Here is a 21,059-nt window from a genome sequence, read left to right as displayed (position 1 = left end):
ACGGAGTGGAGGGGACCATTGTATTGAATCGGATACAACATTACGTTATTTGTATGAACATCCTTATTTGTCATGGAGTCATTCTATTTCTAACTTTCTATTTTCTATTGATTTCAAAAATATCGCTAAATTTTCCATCCACATTCATCTTGTTACTATACAAAATACAAGTATATCCCATAATTCTAAGAACCCATGAACCGAAAAGAAAATTTAATAATAAGTCAACCACACCATATCACAGTGCCTATGAGTCCTTTCGTATATTAGTTTTCATATCGCTGGATGGGTACGACAGACGTAGTAGTAGGCTAGAGGCTATATGTAATTGATTAATTTTAATGAATATCTGGTATGGTGTGAATCAGATTAAGCAAGTGATCTGTAATTATTATCAATTTTATTAGATATAATCAGTAAAATTATATTACCATTTTTGTTCTCTAGTTATTACTTTAGAAATGTAGTTTGTTATCTATCCAGCTGTCACATTATATTAATATGCACATACGTCCTTTGTTATGTTTAACCAAAGTGGTTAGATTTCTCCTTTCATACTCAGCATGTTGAAATAAAAGCATAATTCATTATCTATGAATATCTTACGAGGCACAAATAAAACGTTCATTTTTCTTCTATAGGTCAGTTATTACAATAAACTTCGTGCTCATTATTTCGTATAGTCAGAATGTAGTGAAGTTTACTGTTTATATTCCGCTCTCAAAAACACTGATTAAACTTCTCTGAGCGTGATTTTTGTTTTTACGTAACACCACGCATGCCCAGTGGTAGGAATGTTTTCTTTTCAACATATTTCTTTTACATGAGCAATGAATTAAACTTGTGCATGAAACGAAATAAAATAGAATATATTTCTTGACTTTTTACTTTAAAATGTTCACAGAAACCAGAGGTATTCAGTTATATTAAAAGATGGAACCACCAGAGAGTGTCTGGAAAACGTAGACTTCTTTACGGTAACAGAAAAGGTACTAGAATCAAAATGTTTCAATTGTTCGGTGAAAACTTCTTGAGTTTGTAAAACAGAAATATAAAGTGGGCATTCTTTACAAATATTTATGTTAGCTTTATGTATTTCCTCGTGTTTGTTCTCTCGAGTGCTTTTGTTTCTATACGTGTACTATTTTCATCAATGTATATACGTATGGGTATATTCGCAGTTTCTCATTGTATACGAGGTCTGTTAAAAAAATACGCGGACTGTTTGAATTGCGCGGCTCCAGTTGGTTCCAGGGGAATCCGCTTGATGTCGCTAGGTTTGCACAAATCAGCTGATTACGACGCCATTTCCCGATTGCAGATATCTTTATTTTTGTATTAGCTACGCGGTTTTAAGTGAAGTGCGATTTTATCGTTTGGCGGATTTCAGAATGAATGACCTGAAGGAGCAACGACTTGCTGTGAAATTTTGTGTTAAACTTGGAAAATCTGCGACTGAAACTTTTGCTATGCTTAACACGGCTTACGGTGATGTTGCTATGAAACTTACGGCATGTTTCAAGTGGCATGAACGTTTTAAGGATGGTCGACAGTCCATTGAAGATGATGAGCGTCCTGGACGTCCTTCCACGTCAACTGACGACCCACACGTCGACAAAATCAACACCCTGGTGCGGGCAAATCGACGTCTGACTGTCAGGGAGCTTGCTGAAGAGTTTGGGATATCAGTTGGATCTTGTTACGAGATTTTGACCGAAAAATTGAAGATGCACCGCGTTGCTGCAAAATTTGTGCCTCAGAACTCGTGAGTTTTTGGCCAAACACTCGATCACTGTTCTTCCCCACCCCACCCCTACTCACCTGACCTTGCTCCTTGCGATTTTTTCTTGTTCCCCAAACTCAAAAAATCCTTGAAAGGAAGAAGATTTGAGACGATTCCCGAGATTAAGGCAAATGCGACGAAGGAGCTGGAGGACATTACAAAAGAAGCGTACCAGGGCTGTTTCAACAAGTTGAAACACCGTTGGGATAAGTGTGTGCGTTGGGGAGGAGAGTACTTTGAAGGGGTCCCAGACCTGTAACTTCTGAATACAGTACATTTTGTTTTATGACGTCTGTCCGCGTATTTTTTGAACAGACCTCGTATGTATATCAGTTGAATACAACTAAACACATAAAAATATTAGCCTTAAAATAAATGATTAAAACATGAATATATTGGGTGAGTACCAAGAAATTCACGGAAAAAATATAAGCATTCACTGAATTTAGAAAATAAACGAAATAACAAAACATTAACAAAACTGTTGTACAAATAAAACTAGAGTTGAGTTTTGTTTGTTTCTATGAATTTCGTAGCTAGTCATCACCACCACTACCAATTCTTGGGCTACTCTTTTACCAAGAAATGGTGATATTGATCGTCACATTATAACACCCCTATGATTGAAAGGGTGAGCATATTTGGTGGAACGAAAATTCAAACCAGCAACTCTCAGATTAAGTCAAACGCCCTAACCACCTTACCATGGCATGTCTTATAGTTAAGTCAATTTTATCTTCTGAAGTTGCATACTATTTAGTTTTCATAACAGTATACGCATAGTGACCAGCACAATTAAGCCAAATTCGTTTAGGTCAATAAATACTATGCCTTGCTTTTCTATGTTATTGGTGCAGCCATGTCTTACCACAACGAGTACAAATAGTAGTTTTGGATTACTGTTCCAGATTCACAAATATGAGATTTTTTTTTCTATTTCCTACGGTTGTTTATTTCCACCTTTCTCTCACCAGGGCACATTGTTATTTTAATAGTGTGTTCTGCAGTGCGATGCTGTCAGTTTGACCTAGTTCTTTCAGTTGTTCAGCGGCAGTCACAAGCAATAGAAAACAAACAATAAAAACCTAATTTTCCTCAAAATATTCAAAGAACGAGAACTATTGTTTGCAAAACATTAATGTTGTCTCTTAGCTCTTCTGTCTCCTTGTATTACATCCACGTATTTATTGTGTAAGCAAAATCAGTTATTAACTTCGTGTCGCTATCACGACTTATTTGTGTTTCGCGAACTAGGTACCATTAAACGTGGATTATGAGATTTATACACTGACACGTTTTAGCAATAATGCATCTGTGTTTGACTTCTACTTTAAATCACCAACGTATTTCAATTGAGTGTTGAACAGTAAGCAATCGGGAATCCTCAGTAGCCGCAGTACTTGAAATTCTTTAAGACAGGATTAGAGTAAATTATTCTATAAGACTATTTTTATTAGGCATATTTTTGTGCGCCAGCAATACTAGCTGTAGGGCGCGCGTGTACCTGATTAGATTTTACTACTTATCAGGATCTCTATAAGCCTACCCTCAAACTAAAATTATTTTAGGCAGGATTAGAGTAAATTAGTCTACGAGACCTTGAGTGGGGTTAAATACATCAATCGAAAGGGACTGACCTCCCGAGTCTAAAACTATAATTACATCTCAAACTGGTCAAGAGATAACCGAGCTATGAGATAAAAATTTGTAACTTAAAAACTCGGAGCTATTCTATAAGCTGCTGTACTACGGCGAAATATCAGTAAATTATTAACATAATCCGATACTTTAATAAAAATTCAAATTCGTTAAACCTGAGACAAATAAAAAAAATGAACTAAATGGAAACGTTGCAGAAACGTGAAGTAAAACAAAAAAGAAGTTATAATATTTTACGTATGATTATGATCAAGCTTTCAACCTTGACAAAACGGTCACAGAAATTGGGAGAGAAAGAGAGAGACTGCAGAAATCTGGGAGAGTCTTGTATGGAGACTGACCATGAGACCTTTAAGCAAATCTGGATGATTAAAGACAACTACCGTGTTTCTTCTGTACCATGAAGAAGAACCAGTACGACATCTTCCTTGTCCAGCTGCGATACCCAGTTACAGATATTCAACTGGACTGGTCTTTGCATTTTTAAATTTGCGTGATACAAGTCATATCCAAGTACAATGAAAAAAAAAACTGATAACAGAAAAGTTAAGAGACCATAAGGTTTCACTACTAATTCAGTCGGAACTTGGTGACGTTAATCGAAAATAAATTTAAGAGATCATAAATGAAAAGAAATAGCAGATTATACTCTTGTAAATAACAAGTAATCGTGTTTAAAAATTAATTCATAATTTTAATACTGTGATGTCGAATATAAGCAAAACATCTTAACTAAACAATGTTTTTCAATTTGTTTTTTTTATTATTATTACTATAACTTAATTGTTGATGACGTGGATTTTTATGTGATCGTACATTGTTTTAAATACATGGAATGTTTGCAATATCTTGTCGAAATTGTTTCGTAAAATGTGCTTTGTTTTGTTTTTAAACGAAGAGGTATTGTCGGTTTTCCGTTATCAAAACTCAAGTACTCGAGTAATGGAGTAACTTATACTGCTATGTAGTGTAATCTGAGCACTCTCATTACCACGGCTAATTACAGTTTTACCCAGACTGTTTCTTTTCGTTAAAGTCAGTTAGCAAGCAGAATAATAAATACTTTGTAATTTGCATAATTACCATCATACAGTCAATGGAACAGCAATACAATAAATTATTCTATTCTAAGCGTAAACCGGGAACAAAAAGAACACGCCATTAATAAGGGTTAGCAAAAGGTAGATCATGAAAAAATAGTTAAGATAAACCTTTCAACTAAACAAACAACAAAGGCTTAAGATTCAAATATTTTAAATACCACCACCACCACCACCACCATTTTAAAGCGCATGCGTGTTAGTAACCAGCCCATCACCGTAAGTCTCCATGGAAACAAACAATAACAATGCAACACGTACTGTGTAGGTTGCCATCACGTGCACGTCTCAACGGTACGAACGAGGCGCGTGCATTGCTTGTAACTTGTACAGTTCATACATGTAGCCGCCGTTCCCAGGATCTACGTCAGTATAAAATAAGGAAAACACTCAGAGCTGTAACTCCCATAGAATAAGAGCAGGGCATAGAACAATATATTTCAACACCATCAAGACTTAGATACTACAATATTTAGCAACATTGCGAAAGATCACGTGGATTCTTTATATTCACTGAACGTCTCGAGAAAATTGACTAAAACTTGATAGATGGCGGTTTCACGTGAAATTCTGCTTTATTAAAAATTTGAAAAAAGAAGTAATTACTCTGGACGAATAAGAAATAAATAGTAATTCCGGTAAAGAGACCATGTATTTAAAAAATATTGCAATTTGGAAATTAAAACGAAATGGGGTATACAAGTGTAAAAACTAATAATTATCACAATTAAAAAGAAATTCTCACTTTCAGAAAAAATAAAAAAGCCATAGATTTTAATAGGGCTAATTAGAAAGAATCCAGAGAGCCATTCGCCCCGGGCCTCGATCTCAAAAGAGAACTCGAACTTAGACACTTTTTTTTCACTTGTTAAGTTTCACGACTTGTTTTTATGTGCCTCCCAGTCAAACCAAAATATGACAAAGTCTAATCTCCGCTTAGAGCTGCAAATTATATATATAAATTAAATATTCAAATTATGTTTCATTTTTCTTTTGGTTTGTTTTATTTCGTTTTAACGTGTTATCATTGTTTACTTTTATAATAGCCACATGCGTCAAAAGATATAAGATCCCCAGGCATCTCCAAAACTCTGAGAGGACCTGATTTTGAACACGTTTGCGATATAAAACAAATTCTTTAACATTGAATACTACTCTGAAGTTTCACTATGTCAAATAATTTATTTGATTTGCTGTTTTTCTAAGTAAATCACGCGACCTTTACACCAATAAACTTTCTTATGGAACTTTTGAGAATATGAAAATTACATATGACTTGATTTTAAAGTTTGTAACTCCTCAAAATATAAACCTGATACAGTGAACTTCAAACAAGTGACTTTTGAGCACACGATTTTTAAGCACGTGATCTTTAGCAAAGTTGGCTAAATAACGAAGAAATGTTGGAAACTTTACTAAAACTAAATCAACAATCGCTTAATAAACTTAATTTCTAGGACAATAAAATGAAAGTGGAAAATTAACTTTAAACTATCTTGAATTTCTGAACTGTCAATGTTGTAGAATTTTATGACTTCAAAAGGAAAAACATACAGTAATTTTTCTCCCATTCTTTGTTTGTTTCCAGCTTGAAAAAAATAATACAAAAAAAATTCGTTTAACGTTTCTAAGTCACATCTTGTGACCAAAAAGAAAAAAATAAAGATTACAAAATTACTAATAGCTCACCCTAAAAGCGAAACACACCTGGCATTGTTCCCATAGTACCATAGGTGGTGCCGTAGTTTGATTCCATGTGCCCAAGATTATGCGTGAGCGGTTCGTGGTACCTCGGCGTACCCCAAGTGTCAGTTGGTTTGTCAAGACTAGCGCAAGGTGTTGACCCATGGGTCAGGCGAGAAGACCTCATTGAAGGCTGAAGTAGAAGTGATCCATACTGATTAAACATGTTACCTGTGGGAACAGAAGACATCCCTGAATAAGCCAGTTCGTGCATCGGTCGGTGAGAATAGGGGTTAGCTGCTTGAGCATGTGAAGACAAAGTATAGTGCCAAGGGTCGTTTTGGTGGATACCTGGATGAAGCGCCCCTGAATGGTAAGGATCTGTGGCATAAGAAAATTCGTGATGATTAGCAGGAGTCATGGTTGCAGGTGCAGGTATTGGATGTGGTGGTTGATAGTTGCTATTCCAAAAGGAAGGTGGAAAGTTACGCTGAGACATCGGTGGACCGTCTGAAAATAGAAATAAAATAAACGAAAAATAAAAATCAGTATAGTAAGAATTAAAAACACAGACACAAATTAAACCATCGTGAAATAAAAATAATTTCATATCCGATTAAAGCCTCCATTATAAGATTTATTTTTTCTATTTATTATAGCGAGAAAGGTCTGTTTGTTCGTGTTTTTTTTATCAGGTATCCTCTATAAATTACTTTCGCTTTAAATTTTTGCGCTTCGTTTTCTGTTTAAAATATATCAAAGCGGAGAGCATGGATTAATGTTCACTTTCATTTACAACCAATAGTGCATGCAGCGTGTTCGCTAGTGTGGAATTGGCTAAATCTATCGATGTACACAACTGGCTGAAATCGAACCTTGTATGATGAACGCGGAACATGACTAGCACAGATACAGCACTTGTTAAACTTTATTACCTGAAGGTTTACAGTAGCTAGTCACGTAAGATACATTATATTCAATGGACTTAACATTTTGATTCTAAACTGAAATATTAATACCTTATCCGATATCCACTTTCTTTTGTTATTAAATCTAATGTCAGATGTCAACTGCCACGCGACTTGCTCGTGAAATGTACGAAATGGCTTGTAGATTGCAGTAACGCCATGCTAGATATTAGTGCGTGCTCAATGTATTCTTGAAAATAACAAACTTCTCTTTCTGATATGTGCGTGTCAGCATGTGAAAACTCATAACGGTATTAAGAGAGATTTTACAGTACCACATGATAAAAGCAGACCAATGGGAATGATTATTGGGTATTCATCATTATCTGTTTCAAAGCTATATAATACAAAATTCAGTCATAATAGCAGATTTAGAACAAAAATATTCCTAAATCTTTTTTTTAGCTACATACTTATTTTTTGTTTAATAATCTATGGTTCTTTAATCTCGCTATCTGTAAAAGCTAAAGTATTTTATGCATGTGGCCCATCTTAATCAACATAATTTGTTGTTCCATTTTTTGTATTCGTCCACTGTCGATTATAACCATCAGCATCTAACCTACATGAGGGACAGCTTATGTTACATCAAGCTTGATTTTTTGAAATAGGAGGAGTCATAAAAGCCAAAATGCATTTCTGCAGATAGAATAATTCGATTACTGTCTCCCCATTATGATTTTAGTGATGGGGTGAAAGGGGACAGTGAAACCTTATAACTGTAGAGAGTGTTGGTATAATAAACCTAAAATAAATTCGTCGTGTAGGATCACCTAACCTAAAGCCAATTGTATACACTTTATCATGAATAAAAATATCGATTCAGTTTTTAAACTTAAATCGTTTCTGAATTGAGCTATATTCTGCTATATCACAAAGTTTTCAAATAAAAACAAACCTCTTTAATCAAAGGAGATTCTAAATTAAAAAATCTGCTAATTTTTCTATAGTTTTGTACTTTCAGTACATAACTAACAACAATATTATGTTATAATTTTGTTACTTACCACCATGACATAAACCCCATTGCTGGAACGTACTGTTAATAATATGCACTGGCTTTTCTATATATTAGAAGTTGTTAATCTAACTGATTTTTACCAATAATTATTCTATGAAAACGCCACTAATTCATTTTATAAATTATTTTAATTTTGACTGGGGCCCGACATGGTCAGGCGGTTAAGACACTCGACTCCTAATATCAGGGTCGCGGGTTCGAATCCCCGTCACATCAAACATGTTCGCCCTTTCAGCCGTGGGGACGTTATAAAGTTACGATCAATCCCACTATTCGTTGGTAAAAGAATAACGCAAGAGTTGACGGTGGGTGATGATGACTAGCTGCCTTTCTTCTAGTCTTACCCTGCTAAATTATGGAAGGCTAGCGTAGATAGTCCTCGTGTAGCTTTGGGCGAAATTCAAAAAACGAACAAACAATTTTGATTGGTTCAGAAAAGTTCATGTTTGATTGCCTCTTCTAGCACTTTTCTGCCTCATTATTGGTGAAGCTTCATTTTGCAAAATTTATTTACTCTCTTTAGTTATGAAATGTGATATTACGGTATACTATGGGATGGGGGTGGTAATACTTACCCTGTTGTTTTTAACGGGCTACAAGCTAGTTTATTATATTTCTGAATTCAAGTAATATTAGAACTTTATGTAAAATATTAACTAGTATTACACTACGGATTAGATACACTAATATTTTAACAAGTTTAACATCTCTGGATTTATACTTCTCTAGAAAAGTAATTTTGTATTTGTCTTTCTAAGAAGGATGGCAAATAAAGATGGCAAAAGAATAACAAATTCACTAGTAAACTAGTGACTGTGACTGAAAGCAGTGTTAACAATATTGTTATCTACGTGCAGTTCCAAATCCTCTGAAACTAATAATGTGCCAGTTTCTTTACTGAAGTAGGCCCAGAATGGCCAGGTGGTTAAGGTACTCGACTCGTAATTCGCGAGTTCGAATCCCCGTCACACCAAACATGCTCGTCCTTTCAGCAATGGCTGCGTTATAATTTTACGGTACATCCCACTGTTCGTTGGTAAAAGAATAGCCTAACAGTTGGCGATGGGTGGTGATGACTAGCTGCCTTCCCTCTAGTCTAACACTGCTAAATTAGGGACGGCTAGCACAGATAGCCCTCGGGTAGCTTTGCGCGAAATTCAAAATCAAACAATTCTGACACAAACCTATGAGCATACAGATAAGGAGGTACTTATATTTTATATAAATTCGTACTATTGGTAACATCTTTACCTATTGGCTTGGTGTATGTTTATCCTTACTACCCAAAAAAACACACCAAAAACCTCTACTGAGGCATTCCCTTAAATATTAATTTGATGAGATTGTGCTTCAATAAACACTTGTGTCGTCTATGAGAATTTCATTTTAAATAACAACAAACAAGAAAAATTGAATAGTTTATTCTGTTAGTAATTATGTTGCTACTTCAAGTAATCCTCTCATTCACCTCGGGACTTTATAATTAAAAATCTTAATACACTACTGTTATTTTGTATGGACACGAGGCTGCGATTTTCACTTATACCATTTTAAGTATTTTAGTCCGTAAATAAAGATTTGTTTGTTTGTTTTGGAATTTTGCACAAAGCTTCTCGAGGGCTATCTGTGCTAGCCGTCCCTAATTTAGCAGTGTAAGACTAGAGGGAAGGCAACTAGTTATCACCACCCACCGCCAACTCTTGAGCTACTTTTTACTAACGAATGGTGGCATTGACCGTATCATTATAATGCCCACACGGCTGAAAGGGCGAGCATGTTTGACGCGATGGGGATGCGAACCCGCGACCCTCAGATGACAAGACGCACGCCTTAACACGCTTGGTCATGCCGGACCATTGTAAGTAAAGAGCAAATTTTACCACACACTTAGAAATACATGACTAATTGTAAAAAAAATATTATTTGAATATTTAGTGGTAAAATGTGGCATCTGGGAAACTGGTAAACCAAAACAAGAGCGTTTATACTATACGTTTTTAGCAATTATTTTTATTTTTAATGGGGTCAGGCATGGCTGAGTAGTGGGTGTTTTTAAAAATTTAATCTGAACATCCATGTTACAGAAACTGTGAAATCGTACTATTGGATGTTTGTTTTGTTTTGTTTGTTTTTTAATTTTGCACAACGCTACTCGAGGGCTATTTGTGCTAGCCGTCCCTAATTTAGTAGTGTAAGAGTAGAGGGAAGGCAGCTAGTCATCACCACCGACCGCCAACTCTTGGGCTACTCTTTTACCAACGAATAGTGGGATTGACTGAAACATTATAACGCCCCACGGCTGAAAGGGCGAGCATATTTGGCGCGACGGGGATGGCTATTGGATGAGTGGCAATGGATGCTGTTAAGTATTTTCCTTCTCTCTAGTCTATTATCCCAAAATTAGGGATGGCTAATTGTGTGGCTTTGCAGGAATATCCGAAACGAACTATTTGCAGTGCTCTCAAGTTTCTCATACAGTTGTTCCTTTGACTAAAAAGCAGTTAATTTTAAGTACATTGCACTTGCAACATATTTCAGGTAGAAATGGAAAAATTTACCAGAAATATTTGTGATTTGCCTTTCTTTCTTCTAAGAACACTTAACCCTAAGCTAAAAGTATTAGTACAATCAAGACGCTAATGTTATCCTGGTTGTGGCCGTTACCGATCCTAATTTTGGAACTGAGTATGTAGCCGTTTTTATTTTTGAAACGAACGTAACCACCGTTAATTGTCAAGAGTCCTGGTATAAGGAGGACGTATTGTTTGAGCGCACAGCGACGTAAGAAATGAAGCATGACCACGGTAGTGACAAGACGACATCTAAAGCATCTTGTCCTTCTATGGGAGATAGAGAGCATAAATCAAGGTGAATTTCTAAAGAGACTACAGGAATTAGATTTAAGTTGTTTGGCAATGAGGCGAAACACTACGTATGCAACGTCTTATTTAGCCCAGAGAGACGGAGACAAAGATAATTTTAACCAAAGTAATTAAACTAGTGTAAACCCAAAGGAACCTTTCAACGTAATGATCGTCGACTCGATATGTTTATAGCAGTTGATATTAGCAACCGTCATTCTTATAACTCTGGTGACATATATGGAACCAACGAGTTTCTACAACAAGCAGAAATTATGTCGAAATAAGTTAAATGTATCTCTTTGAACTTCTGTAACTGATCCACAAGGAAGTGAAAGAGACACGTGAAAAACCGAGCATTGAAAAATAATACTCGCTTATAATATCGCAATAGTTTGACTGTGGGAAAGTTAAATATAGCTATAGTTTGACACTGGGGGACTTCCTCCAAGCCACAAAGTGTAAAAGCAATAGTTTGATCTGTCTGTCTGTTTTTGCATTTCGCGCAAAGCTACAAGAGGGCTATCTGCGCTAGCCGTCCCTAATTTAGCGGCATAAGGCTAAAGGAAAGGCAGCTAGTCATCACCACCCACCGCCAACTCTTGGGCTACTGTTTTACCAAAGAATAGTGGGATTGACTGTCACTTTATAACGCCCCCACGGCTGAAAGGGCGAGCATGTTTGGTGCGACCCTGGATTCGAACCCGCGGCCTTCATATTACGAGTCGATCGCCTTAACCCACCTGGCCTTGTCGGGCCAACTTGATTATGTACTATACTTCTTAGACAAATGTATTACACATTGTTAAACATATTTAACGGTTATGAATTATATGTTACACATGTTCTAACACATTACAGAAGAAACTTGATAGCTATGGACTTAAAAATAGTTATTATTTGAATAATATGTTATCCTTGGTTTTACCTGAAAGTTAACATAATCGAAAAGTAAACTGATAGTTTCAGGTGTATAATTGGCTTTATTTTATTATTACTAAACTATGTGTTTGCCATTTACAAAATAGAAATTAATAAGAAACGAAACACATAAGTCTTTGATTCATAGAAAGAAACATACACAGAAAACGTAACATTATCTTTGAACTAATTGTCACTGCAAATTTACGTATTTCTTTATTATATTTCAATTTATAATTCTTTTTTTCAAATTACCTTAAAAACCATACGCGTAATCGCACTGACAAAAGTTGTGTAAATTCCCTAAAAATTGTTAATCCTAATACTTAATACTTTTCTGGGGCCCATTCTTGTGGTATGTTACTGTGTTGACCCTTTTCGTATCACGTTTCTTTTCATCTTTTACATAATATGTTTTTATGTTGGTTATGTTGACTCCTACTAATAGACCCCTAGCGGCACGCGAAATGTCTGTGGACTTACACCCTTCGGAATTGGGTTTCGATACCCGTGGTGGGCAGACCACAGATAGCCCATTGTGTACCTTTGCTCTTAACTACAAACAAACTCTACTTATAAGAATTATTCATGATGACCTTAAAAGTAGAGTTACCAATAATGACTTTGTTAATAGTTACTCTTTAACTCACTCGATATTAATTATATACTTTATGTTTATTTCTTCTAATGTTTCTTTAATTCGGATAATTATGTTAATAAACATTAGACCCTATAAAAATAAGATTAATAAATGAGACTGGCCCCAGTAAGAATAGCTCACACTGATTTTAATTATAAAGTTTGTTTTTTTTTTTTAAAATTTCGCACAAAGCTACTCGAGGGCTATCTGTGCTAGCTGTCCCTTATTTAGCAGTGTAAGACTAGAGGGAAGGCAGCTAGTCATCACCACCCACTGCCAACTATTGGGCTACTCTTTTACTAACGAACAGTGGGATTGACAGATACATTATAACGCCCCCACAGCTGGGAGGGCGAGCATGTTTGGTGTGAGGGGAAGCAATAGTTTGGTAATTTAAATCCCGTTACATTGATTGTCACTCTTACATTTGTATCATACAATTTAGATTGTCACTGATGTTATTATGTTGCAACTGATTTACGTATACGTGGCATTCACTAAAACTTACTTGAATAAGAGAGTAAAACAAAAACAAAAAACGAACATGATTCGCTTTGGAAGAAAGACCATTTCGTAATTGGCCAGTTCTTCTGAATGATAATAAAGTTCATTCGAGTAACAAATACTACACAATTGCAAATTAGTGTGTTTTTCTTTAAGTGACTTACATCTAACTGTTAATATTTACGTTTCACTCACTCAATTGATCTAATTCATATTATAACAGTTTCTGCTAGCTAATGAAGTTGTTGATACAAATTTCAGCCGAACTTATGAGCCGTGGAATTGTGCGAAAGGCCTCGTCGGCACTCAGTATTGCAGATATAATGTGGTTGACATGTTAAATATTCTTTCTTGCTTCCACTCATAAGCTATTAGAATTACTGATCTAGATTTCTTATACAAACATTATGATTGCTTAATTCACTCAGAAAACATGAAGTCCAGCTCGCTTGTTTCATATCTCATCTGAATCATTGAAAATGAAATTCCAATAGCAGTCATAATACATAAATAATATTGTGTTATTAATGCTTACTATGATTCTGATTTGTGAAATAATTACACTTCACTGAATATACTTCCCACCATTAAACTATGAAACTTAATATATTAAGTAGTGCCAAACCTCTGTTCTATCTCGTGTAACTTGCCTCTAGTGGCTCACTGGTAATGCCCCATTGGTAATTTTTAAGGACTTACGTGGTTTCTATATCCATGATGGGCATAGCACAGATAGTCCATTTTGCTCTTTTTTTGCTTAATAACAAACTGATAACAAACTGATAAACAGCCAGCTTGATTACCCCTGGTAATACTGCTTAAGTTTTTCGCCAGTAAATTTGAAGATATTGGTTAAATGGAACAGTACACTGAAACAAGTTAATGTGCAACACGTTATTCAAGTGCCTTCTGAAGATAAACCTGTATTTGATGAAGCAGTCAGTAATCAACGACTTAATTAAATACGAGTTACAATACTGCATGAATGAAACTTTAGTGCTTACGTAGTTATATAAGAAAGAACTGGTAATAAATTAATTATTTTAATTGTCCACGGCCTTTAATGAGAAGACTTTTTTGTCTGAAAGCAAGAACATAAGTTTTTTTATTTTACTAGATTCGAAAGAAACATGCAATTTAATATTTTTCATATTTCTTGAACTTTCCCAATTAAATTACTTACGAATTCCTTAAGTAAATGCTTTCGTTCTCTCGTGCTAATTTGAATTCTAATTGTCCCGAGAAGTTCAAATCTTGGTTAATTTTGTTTCCTTTTTTTTTTCTTTTCTAATTTTACGAAAAGTTCAACAATTAGCTGGCTTCACTCTGTCCAACTCGAGGAATAGAGAGAAGTGCAAAGTATTTAAACTTATTGCTGAACTACACCTGAGTCCATTCTTGTTTATGAGAGGAAATCGCATGTGGTATCAACAAAAACTTTCTTAAAGATTCTTCTAAAGTAGAAACAGAATGCACACTTATTCATTCTGTGTTTAAACCAAACACACAATGTATGCGTCCACGCATGCTCGCCCTTTCAGCCGGGAGCGTTATATTATGCGGTCAATCCCACATTTCGTTGGTAAAAGAGTACCCCAAGAGTTGGCGGTAGGTGGCGATGATTAGCTGTCGTCCCTCTAGTCTTTTAATGCTAAATTAGGGACGTCTACTGCAGACAGCTCTCGTGTAGCTTTGCGTAAAATTAAAAAAAGAAACAAACAATGCATCCGTTCAATAAAAATAATATTATTTTAATAAAAACAAAAACGAAATTGCACATCACTCGTACTCACATTAACAAAGCACTGCTCTATACCTCTGTTGAGACGTAATAGATTAAACAGGCTGGTATAAAGAATGTATTTTCCACACGCATGCTCAAACTCGCTGATTCGTGAGTTAAAGTCATAATTCAGGTCTGATGTTGCTAGCATAATATTATATTCATCTTACAGTTGGGAAGGTTTGACCTTTTAACATTAAATTATCATGAACTATTATGCTGTTATACACATTAAAACATAAAATATTCTTGTGAGAAAAGCCATTAGAGTCTCGTGAGTTAAACCATCTGTGTCACTGGGAACCTAATTCAAAGCTTAATGCTAATGAGTTACTCTTTCACTTAGCATCTGACGTTGCCGACTTTAGGTATAACAATCTCTTTTTTCCAATCTCATTATAAAGAATGAAGACTGAAGATAGCTCTTTAACAATGGATTTTTATTTGCGTTTACGTGCACCTCAGAACGGCGCTTCGCTCCGATGACACCGGCGCCATCTTATAGCTCATCTCAAAGAAACGTAGCTCCCACACTTCCTGCCGCAGGTGACGGCATGGGCCAGCAGGCAGCAGGGCTGACAGACTACAGCCAGTACCCGAGGATCACGGCCCTTCATCGCAGAGGCAACGGTTGAGAGGAATGAGTACCATTCAGAGAGGGTGTTATTCTTATTCAACGGGATTCTAGTCTGCCCTGACTAAAACACAAGTATCCACATGTAAACAGTGCTTTTACTTACGTTAAAAAACTTTTATTACTAAACGCATTTGTTTTGTATAATATATGTAAAAGTTAAGAAATTTAGAAAAATTAAAGAACAAGAAATAGTTTTACATTCTACATTACAGAAAGGAATTAACAGTGTATTTGTTATTATATATTTATAAACAGCTGTTTAATAATGATTGAGGAAAACAAATTATTTACTATATCTACAATATAAGTATTAAATATTTTAATTTTATAGATAAAAAGGAGATTATTAGAAAATAAAGAAGACGTTATAATTTTCAATATCTAGGAGAAGAGGAAATCCTCAGACGTTTATTTCTGACTTATTAATGGCGTTTCTACCCGCTGTTACGCAGAAAACACGCGCACGCGCTAAGAAAGGAAATGCTACGTCCCGTTTAAACGTATATCCGAAACCAAGATACATAGATTAGTTTACAATTATCAGCACATATCACTGTCTATTTAGAAACAGTTACTGTATACTCAACGAAATAAACTGAATAATTATATTTCAGGTATTTCAAATATGTTAAGTTATACAGACTTAGGATATAGACATAAATACGGTCAGTTAGTTAGGGACTCTTGTAGGTCGTAGTTTCGTAACCCATCAAAGAACATCCTCCTACTTTCAGCCGTGCGTGCGTTATAATGTTACGGTCAATCCCAGTATTTGTTGGTAAAGAGTATCACAAGAGTGGACGGTTGGTGGTGTTTCTTTAGTATTTTACTTCATAGTTAAGAACGGTCAGCGAATAAAGCTCTCGAGTACGTTTATGCGAAATTCAAAATAAGCAAATAAATATAAAAGTGTTCTATGTAGAAGTTTAAATAACTTAATTTTAGAGAAACATTTACGTACAGTGATAAATAAATTTTTGGTGTACCAGTTATAGGCGCAAATCCAATTTAACTGTGGGATTATTTGTTGTCTAGCTATCCTTAACACTTTTGTGTTTATCATTCAAAATGTTTGTGATATTCTCTCTCTCCAATGGCACAGTAGTAAGTACACATGTATATGACATGAAAAATCAGATTTCGATACCTGTGGTGGGCAAAGGACAAGTAGCCTATCGTGTAGCTTTATGCTTAACGACAAATAAACAAAGTTTTCAAACTACCTTTTATAACTTGGTTGTTTTGAATTTCCGGCAAAGCTACTCGAGGGCTATCTGCGCTAGCCGTCCCTAATTTAGCAGTGCAAGATTAGAGGAAAGGCAGCTAGTCATCATCACCCACCGCCAACTCTTGGGCTACTCTTTTACCAAAGAATAATGGGATTGATCGTCACATTATAACGCCCCCACGGCTGAAAAAGCGAACACGTTTGGTGTGACGGGGATTCGAAACCGTGGTCCTCGGATTACGAGTCGAGTGCCTTAACCAGCTGGCCATTTCGGGCCATTTTTATGACTGATCTAACGACACAGTTCTTTAGGAAATACTTTACATTTTACCAGTTTCACCGTCTTGACTTCCCTTGTATTTTACGTTCAAATTCAAGCATCGAACAAGAACTTGAACACATCTTGGTAAAACGTGAAAATTATTAGCTGATGCACTTGAACACGACAAACGCAGGATTAATTTGATCTCGTCCCAGAACTAATCAACAACGCATGATGCTACACCAATGTTTCTTTGCAACGTCAACATTTCTGATCAGATTTTTCGAGGCTTGATTTAAACTTCTTTGTCGTTATAACAACAGAAAAGTAACATCAATAAACGCCAGAAAACAACAAAATTGTGCATGTTTGGTGACCAGCTTAACGAATATGAAAAATCTTCTCGAATTCGTTAAGAAGTCGATGGACTTATGACTTATTTTTGCTCATCCAGAAAGAAACCGAAGGCATTTTCGAAACCTGAAAGACGGCTATGTATTGAGAGAATACAATTTTTCGTTGTGTTAACTTCGAACAGAACGCCGACCAACTATCAAATCATCAAAGTATATATCACTTTGATATTTTTCCGATTTCATTAAACTACTTTGAATAACATGTAGTAACATATTCCGTAGACAGTACGAAATTACTTCGATGTGAGGAGGCATTTATGAAAAATAAGACGGGGTAGCAGAGACGAACAGATAAAGCTGCCGATGAAGGATGAATTCAATGAGAAGGCGGTGCTTGGTCTGCGTGCAAAGGGCGGAGCCGCTTACCAGGACTAGCGCTGGTCGCCTCGTTTCACTGCGCTACCGATAACCTACGTCCTCACCCCACTATTATCAGGCGGTGCCTTAAGCATGTGCTAATAAACCTAAGCAGGAACTTGTGCTGATGACCGCTCATGTAGTAATGGCCGACCTTCCCTATCACTTCTCAGTGCTGAAAATCTAATAGACTGTCACCTCTGTATGAATATAGTAGCAACAGTGCGAATCACTGATTACATTAACAAATCTTGCCCCCAATTAAATTTTCTGTTGCGTATTTATTTTTACAGTTTGTACTCGTAAACAATTCGTTGACTGAGATATATTTAAACTATTAACAGTAATATTTCGCTGCATCGTTTTTATTCATGTATTTATTCACAACGTTTCCATTTCAGATCTATTCATCCATCCATCTCTCCTTCCTTTATGTAGCTAATCATTCATCTTTCGCTCTACTTAGCTATTCAGTTTTCTCGTTATTTTCTATGCATTCAATCATCTCTATCCGTCTGTTTTTATTTATAAGTATTAATGAAAAATAAGACAGGAAAGTGCCAGAGACAAACAGATAAAGCGAAAGTACATAGATCAGTTTATGATTTTTTTTTATTTATTCAACTGTCCAACGCCTCACTTTATATATAAATATTGTTGAAACTCACTATATATCTATCCGCTTATAGTCTATCGATACATTTAACTATCCATCTCTCTTGTTATTTACCAACCAATCTAACTCTTTCTTTCTATACATCTTTATCCTATTATTTCTCTTCTTACCCGTTCATCTAAGATTTATCCACACAATTATCTGTTGGTTCTTTATTCATCTATCTAACACCTTCCACCTTTCTCTGTTCATCCATCCTTCATCCATCTCTATTTTTTTTTAATTGATCCACCTATTTGTATCTCAACGAGAGTAACATACATTTGAAACTGCCTTCCTGATAAAAGAGTTACTATGTCACTGTTTATATCACGAATTCTGAGTTCTGTATTTCTATAACAAATTCAGATAATTTTTTATACACACACACATATAAAAAAACGTGTTGTAATGATACAAAAATATATTCATAGATAATATAGAATATATGTTCCTAATGACATAACGTTTCAACAAAAATAATCTTCTTGTTTCTAAAAGCATAAAATATGTTGAATGCACGCGTTTACTTTCGTAATGAAGATTTTTAAACAACGTAACCTATGTTTCATAAATACTCGGATGCATCGTATTTTTACACAAAAAGTAAACAAAAATCCTTTATATTTGTATATATGAAAAACTGGTGTTTTGAAAATCATTATATTTTGTAGCTTTAACTAATGAGAAAACTTTCCACAACGCCCAGAATTTACCGTATGTAGCGAACATTCTCACGTTATGTATTCAGTAAGTGTACTGAATCGTATACGTGTATAAATTGCAATAAACACCAGATTGCAATAATTCTTTTTCATAGACGCTATAGGGAAACTCTATAAGGTCATTAAAGGAGATATATAAATGGTGTAAAATGAAAATCAAATAGCTATTTTTAAAAGTTATTTGTAGCGCTAATACATGAGAATAATAAACGTATTATAAAAACTACAACTCGCCTCTTAACAATAAAACGTTTCAAGCATTAACTCAGGAATGTACTTCAGTATTTACATAAAGCTATATGTTAAAGGCATAAGAGTAATAAACGTATCGCTGTACCGTGTACTTTGTGGGAAATACATCTGAACTTTCTCTAGTGTGTGAATGACATTCTGAAGCTAAAGTGTATGTTTGTTATGCTCCAGTTGGCATGCAAATTGACTGGCTGTTTTGTGTTAGTTTTGTTTCTCAGCGAGATTTACGAAGTAAGATATGATATGATGTTAAGGGTTCCCTGTTCGTTCAAACTTTTATACTGGATCGACTCAAAAAGCTCCAGCGCCATTGAAGAGAAAGAGAGAACAACACTGACTTCACAACGTTTTGTGCAATATATTTTAAAATGGTTTTGATATATATATTCTCAAATTGTATATGTATGTATGTATATATATCATGTACGGTAGTTTTAAATTGCTATATAGTACAGTCGCAGTTATACACTTGACCCTATATCTAAGTTTAAAATAATGGTGGGTTATTAAACACTGTTTAACCGAGACTGCTTTTCCTTCTGAGAAATCATACTCATAAAGTTTATCATAAGTCTATTTTAATGTCAAAACAATGACAAAAAAAGCATTTGGTAATATTGGCATAACGCTAATTCTTTCTCTTCATTTAAAATTTATATCATGTTAGAATTCGTTTATCGTTTTTGAACTGAGCACGTTTACAGGGGCTTATCTTTATCTCAATGAGTCACGTGCTCATTCGGTTGAAAGGAAATGGTAAAAAGCAGCCTTATTAGGCTTGAATATAATCTGTCAGTGCATGTGTGTTGGTGGAAAGGCGTAGATAATTTTTACAAAGAAACGTGTCTATCTTACCTTTACTTCTGTATTACCAAGGATAGACAGCCTGACAACGATATCTTTAATGCCTGCAAACTTAGCGAAAAACTTTAAGTTTTGAGTTTCTGTTTCAGTCTGAAAGAGACGAAAGATGTCCTGTTTGGCTAGATGGGGCAACAGACACACATAGAACTGTCTTTCCAGGCGGCAGACAGTCAAGTCCTCCTATGATGTTCAACTAAATAAATGACACGTCTTCTGTCTCAAAGTCACCTAACAGTATTTCTCCATCTCGACTTGAAATCTCAGTTGGACGGAATCTGGATCACGCACTGCTGAATGGTAGGACCTTCGCTTACATTACGGGTTTGCTTTCCACGTTGTTTCTATTTCATCATGGACAACTTTTTTTTTTTCAGTCACAAGGTAATTAGGCTTATTTAAAGGTGAAAGCGTGGTTTCTAACGAATGTGTTTCATTGTGGTTGTAAAAATCACTGGATTATTGTTTTTATAATTGCAATTCTTTCCTCACTGATTGAATGGCCCCAAGTGGCTCAGCGGCATGTCTGCTGACTTACAACGCTAAAAACCGGGTTTCAATACCCGTGGTGGGCAAAGCACATGTGTAGCTTTGTGCTTAATTCAAAACAACAACAACGACAACAACAATTTATTGAATGATTTTTATCGCTGACCGAAAAATGAGTTTTCACTTAATTGTGAGAAACCAATATTTTATCATCATCCGGTGAATCAATAGAAGAATTCTGCTAATCGATAGTT

At 35.4% G+C, this 21,059-nt stretch overlaps 1 protein-coding gene across 4 annotated transcripts in view; it reads right to left on the bottom strand.

The window, feature by feature from the left end:
* Positions 1-21,059, bottom strand: part of LOC143250684 (transcription cofactor vestigial-like protein 2) — a 47,821-nt gene that overhangs the window by 15,520 nt on the left and 11,242 nt on the right. The window contains exons 3-4 of one of the 4 annotated variants that reach the window (XR_013028304.1): positions 6,232-6,735; positions 4,804-4,904 (exon numbers count right to left, since the gene is read on the bottom strand). Coding sequence is in view for 3 of the 4 variants with exons in the window: in XM_076501583.1 (XP_076357698.1) it covers positions 4,831-4,904; positions 6,250-6,735 (560 nt within the window). In the remaining variant the exon portion in view is untranslated. The remainder of the gene's footprint in view (positions 1-4,803; positions 4,905-6,231; positions 6,736-21,059) is intronic. The other 3 variants (XM_076501583.1, XM_076501585.1, XM_076501584.1) reach the window with 3 other exon arrangements.

Source organism: Tachypleus tridentatus, chromosome 5, assembly GCF_004210375.1.
Source record: "Tachypleus tridentatus isolate NWPU-2018 chromosome 5, ASM421037v1, whole genome shotgun sequence".
NCBI classification, from domain to species: Eukaryota; Metazoa; Arthropoda; class Merostomata; order Xiphosura; family Limulidae; genus Tachypleus; species Tachypleus tridentatus.
Note: the sequence above shows the minus strand (reverse complement) of the source record. Positions and strands in the feature narration are given on the sequence as shown.